The sequence below is a fragment of the Camelina sativa genome, chromosome 14 (assembly GCF_000633955.1).
Source record: "Camelina sativa cultivar DH55 chromosome 14, Cs, whole genome shotgun sequence".
Taxonomy (NCBI): domain Eukaryota; kingdom Viridiplantae; phylum Streptophyta; class Magnoliopsida; order Brassicales; family Brassicaceae; genus Camelina; species Camelina sativa.
The window spans coordinates 18502377-18505685 of NC_025698.1; the positions used below are offsets into that span (position 1 = coordinate 18502377).

General features: G+C 31.7%; 1 protein-coding gene across 1 annotated transcript; it reads left to right on the forward strand.

Annotated features, from left to right (window-relative positions):
• LOC109128697 lies at positions 1464-2600 on the forward strand. The gene is made up of 3 exons (XM_019235541.1): positions 1464-1490; positions 1549-1783; positions 2455-2600. Exons 1-3 carry the CDS (start codon positions 1464-1466, stop codon positions 2598-2600), a joined length of 408 nt encoding a protein of 135 aa, XP_019091086.1.

Sequence of the window (3309 nt, forward strand, 5' to 3'; positions counted from 1 at the left end):
TAGACCTTTTTTGTTGTGAAACATAATTGTTTTGGGTATATGTTCGGGTGTTCGGATATACCCAATCGGGTTCGGGTACCCATTTCATTTACTAAAAGCATTCAATTGGATATTTTTAAAGTTTGGATTCGGGTTTGAATCGGATATTTTTAATCGGGTTCGGGTTAAATTTTTGGGTTCAACTATTTTGCCTAACCTTAGCAGAGTCTAAGATGCAATAATCACTCTTTAAACCACTAGGACATGTCATATTATTGTGAATTATTAAACAAACATTTAATATATCTTTCAATTCAGTGTTTTTCCTCGTCTTACTATTTCTTCTTTCTCTCTAACCCAGAAAAATGGATTTTGTCGTTGGGTAACATAGCAAAACATCATCAAATTATGCAAACGAGGATTTATAGAAAGTGACATGAGCGGTTGTGATCACGATTTCCTCGATGTAAGGATCGATTCGCTAGAGAATTCTGAGACTGAGGAGTCTCTTGCTGTTCTGATCCAGATTTGGGATCTGAGACATCCTTACAAAATAGACGATTAAGGGTGGTTTCAAATCTTCATATATTCGTTGTTTCTTGTAACGTCCCCACTACCATCTCTTAGTAGGTCCTATGTCCAATTCCAGTAGCCCACTTTCTTTAATGGGCCTCACATCCTCTCACTAGGTCCGTGAGCCCATTCATATCCGACGACCGGTTTGCTATGTTCGGGAGGCTTTAAAGATTTGTTACCGTCCCTACAAATCACCACATGATCTTTCCCTGTGCTTTGTCCTCCCTCACACAGTTCCGATAGTCACTTCCCGGAAGGTCACCCATCCTGAGACAACTCCAGCATAAGCACGCTTAACTATGAAATTCTCTCAGGACCATTGACCGAAAAGATAAGTGCACTTTGTTAATATAGGTGGCCAAATCAATTCTTTTAAACATCTCCGCAAATCTCTAAAACTAGGGTGTCACATTTCTCAAGCTGATTTGTAATTATATTAATGATTATAAATTTTGTGTTTAAATTTATGGGTTATGTTCTCTCCCTCGTTATTTTTTAGAGATGGGAGAAGGAAGAAGATGAAGATCACTAATTTAGAAGCGAGATGAAAGATAATATATAAATGTTTTGTTCAACAAATCCCAATAATATGGCATCTCCGAGTGGTTAAAGAGATATTTGTGTCTTAGACTCTCAAGGTCACGGTTTTAAGCCTAGCCAACGACGTCGTTTCCTTTGTACACCTGGAATTCAGGTCAGATTGGGTTAACGAAAAATTAACAGAATTAGCAAATAACGTTTTTGTATATTTAAGCACAAAATTATAAGTTTGGGTATGAAATTCAAATAAATTAAAAGTGCATGTATGTTTTCGCACAGTTGATAGTTCGATACGTATTGTAATTGTCTAGATATGAAAAAAACGTTTTTCCGTTCTATCTAGCTATTCGAGCCTAATTTACATAACCATGGCTTCTACTAATAATCATCCTTTTGTATTACATTTTGTATTATTATTTTTAATCTCTTATACTCTTATTGGTTTTACGTCAGCTATCAAGTGCCGCAGCAGAAGTACCGGGCAACAACGGTTTGATGCCTCTAGCCAGAAAGCATGTTGTAATTCGTTACGTTGTGGACAACTTTAAATTTTTGAATGTGCGCTGTAAATCCAATGAAAATGATTTAGGACGAATTCGTCTGGCATATTTGCAATCTTGGGGTTTCAGATTTCATGTCAACATATCGAAATCTACAAAATTTCATTGTCATTTTTGGTGGAAAGGAGGCGGATCTCATAATTTTGATATATTTAAAATATCTAAAAAAGATAATCCATTTGGACAAGTTAGAAGAGTAATACTTACAAAATAAGGAAATAAAATCTGTACACATTTATTATAAAATTAGAAATTTAAACCGCTCTTTTATAAACCCAAACCGATATATAATTTTGTTGTAATTGTAAAATCTAAACCATAACCATCTCATTTGTAAACCCAAACCATCTCATTTGTAAACCCAAACCGACATATACTTTCGTTCTAATTGTTAAATCTAAACCCTAACCATCTTATTTGTAAACCCAAACCGACATATAATTTTGTTCTAATTGTAAAATCTAAATCCTAACCATCTTATTTGTAAACCTAAACCGACATATAATTTTATTTTAATTGTAAAATCTAAACCCTAACCACCTTATTTGTAAACCCAAATCGACATATAATTTCGTTTTAATTATAAAATATAAACACTAATTCTCATTTATAAACTCAAACCGATATATAACCTCGTTTAATTGTAAAATCTAAACCAAAATAATATTTAACTTTCTTTAAATAAAAGTATACAAAATTTGTTTTCTTAATTAGTTTTTTAATTTAATTTTGATTTATTTTTAAATAAAATATTAGATAAAACATTCTGATTGGTTGAGAGGAAAAGGAGTGAATACAGAGGTCCGTAAGAGTGAACCTAAGTATTTTTCTCTAATATGCCAACAATGTATTTGGGAAGTGGGCTACTATAATGAACACACTATTTGTCGTATAAACCGCGATAGATCATTGCCTTACTGTTTCCTAATGGATGATCATCCTTAAGGAAAAATAAACATTATTGTTAGATATATTATGTAATAAATGCTACCATTAAAATTGATTGAATAAAATAATATCATTTATGCTATCTTTATTTGAAGTGTTTTTTTTATGAGTTATATTATTCTTCTCTTTTGTTTTCTCTAACACAGACTTTTTTTTTGCAAACTTTTTTTTTTTTGGACAAACATTATTTTTGCAAACTAAGTTTGTAACTCTATTTACCAATTTGACTGCTGTTCCAATTAATTCAAGCTTATTTACAGTTACCACAAGACAAACACTATCTAAGTAGAAACAATGACATCTGAAAAATTGGAACAACAGTGGAATTGATTGAATACACTAAACAAACCATTTTTTTAAAACAACTATATCTTATCTAATAAATGCTACCATCAAAACTGATTGAATAAAACAAAAAAGAACCCAACAATAAATTCATGATGTTCCAATCAATGTGTAGTAGTTTTCTTTCTTTGAAGTTTTATTACATCACAGAAGCAAACTAAGGTTTCTAACTCTAAACATTGATTCCGATTCTTGTTTCATTTTAATGTAGATGATTCAAAGCTCCTATATCACAAAATCTATTAGGATACTCAATCTTATAAACACGGTGAGCCAACGTATCATCCAATTTCTCCCAAAAAATATATAAGACAACAGTCCCATTTGAATCATATACAATGATAATAAAACTCTATTTGTT

Bases quoted from the DNA above. Each gene is read 5' to 3' on its own strand.
- LOC109128697 (XM_019235541.1), top strand. From the start codon at position 1,464: ATGGCTTCTACTAATAATCATCCTTTT. The intron at 1,491-1,548 runs GTATTACATTTT...GTTTTACGTCAG, and splicing joins CTACTAATAATCATCCTTTT to CTATCAAGTGCCGCAGCAGA. The intron at 1,784-2,454 runs GCGGATCTCATA...GAGTGAATACAG, and splicing joins TCATTTTTGGTGGAAAGGAG to AGGTCCGTAAGAGTGAACCT.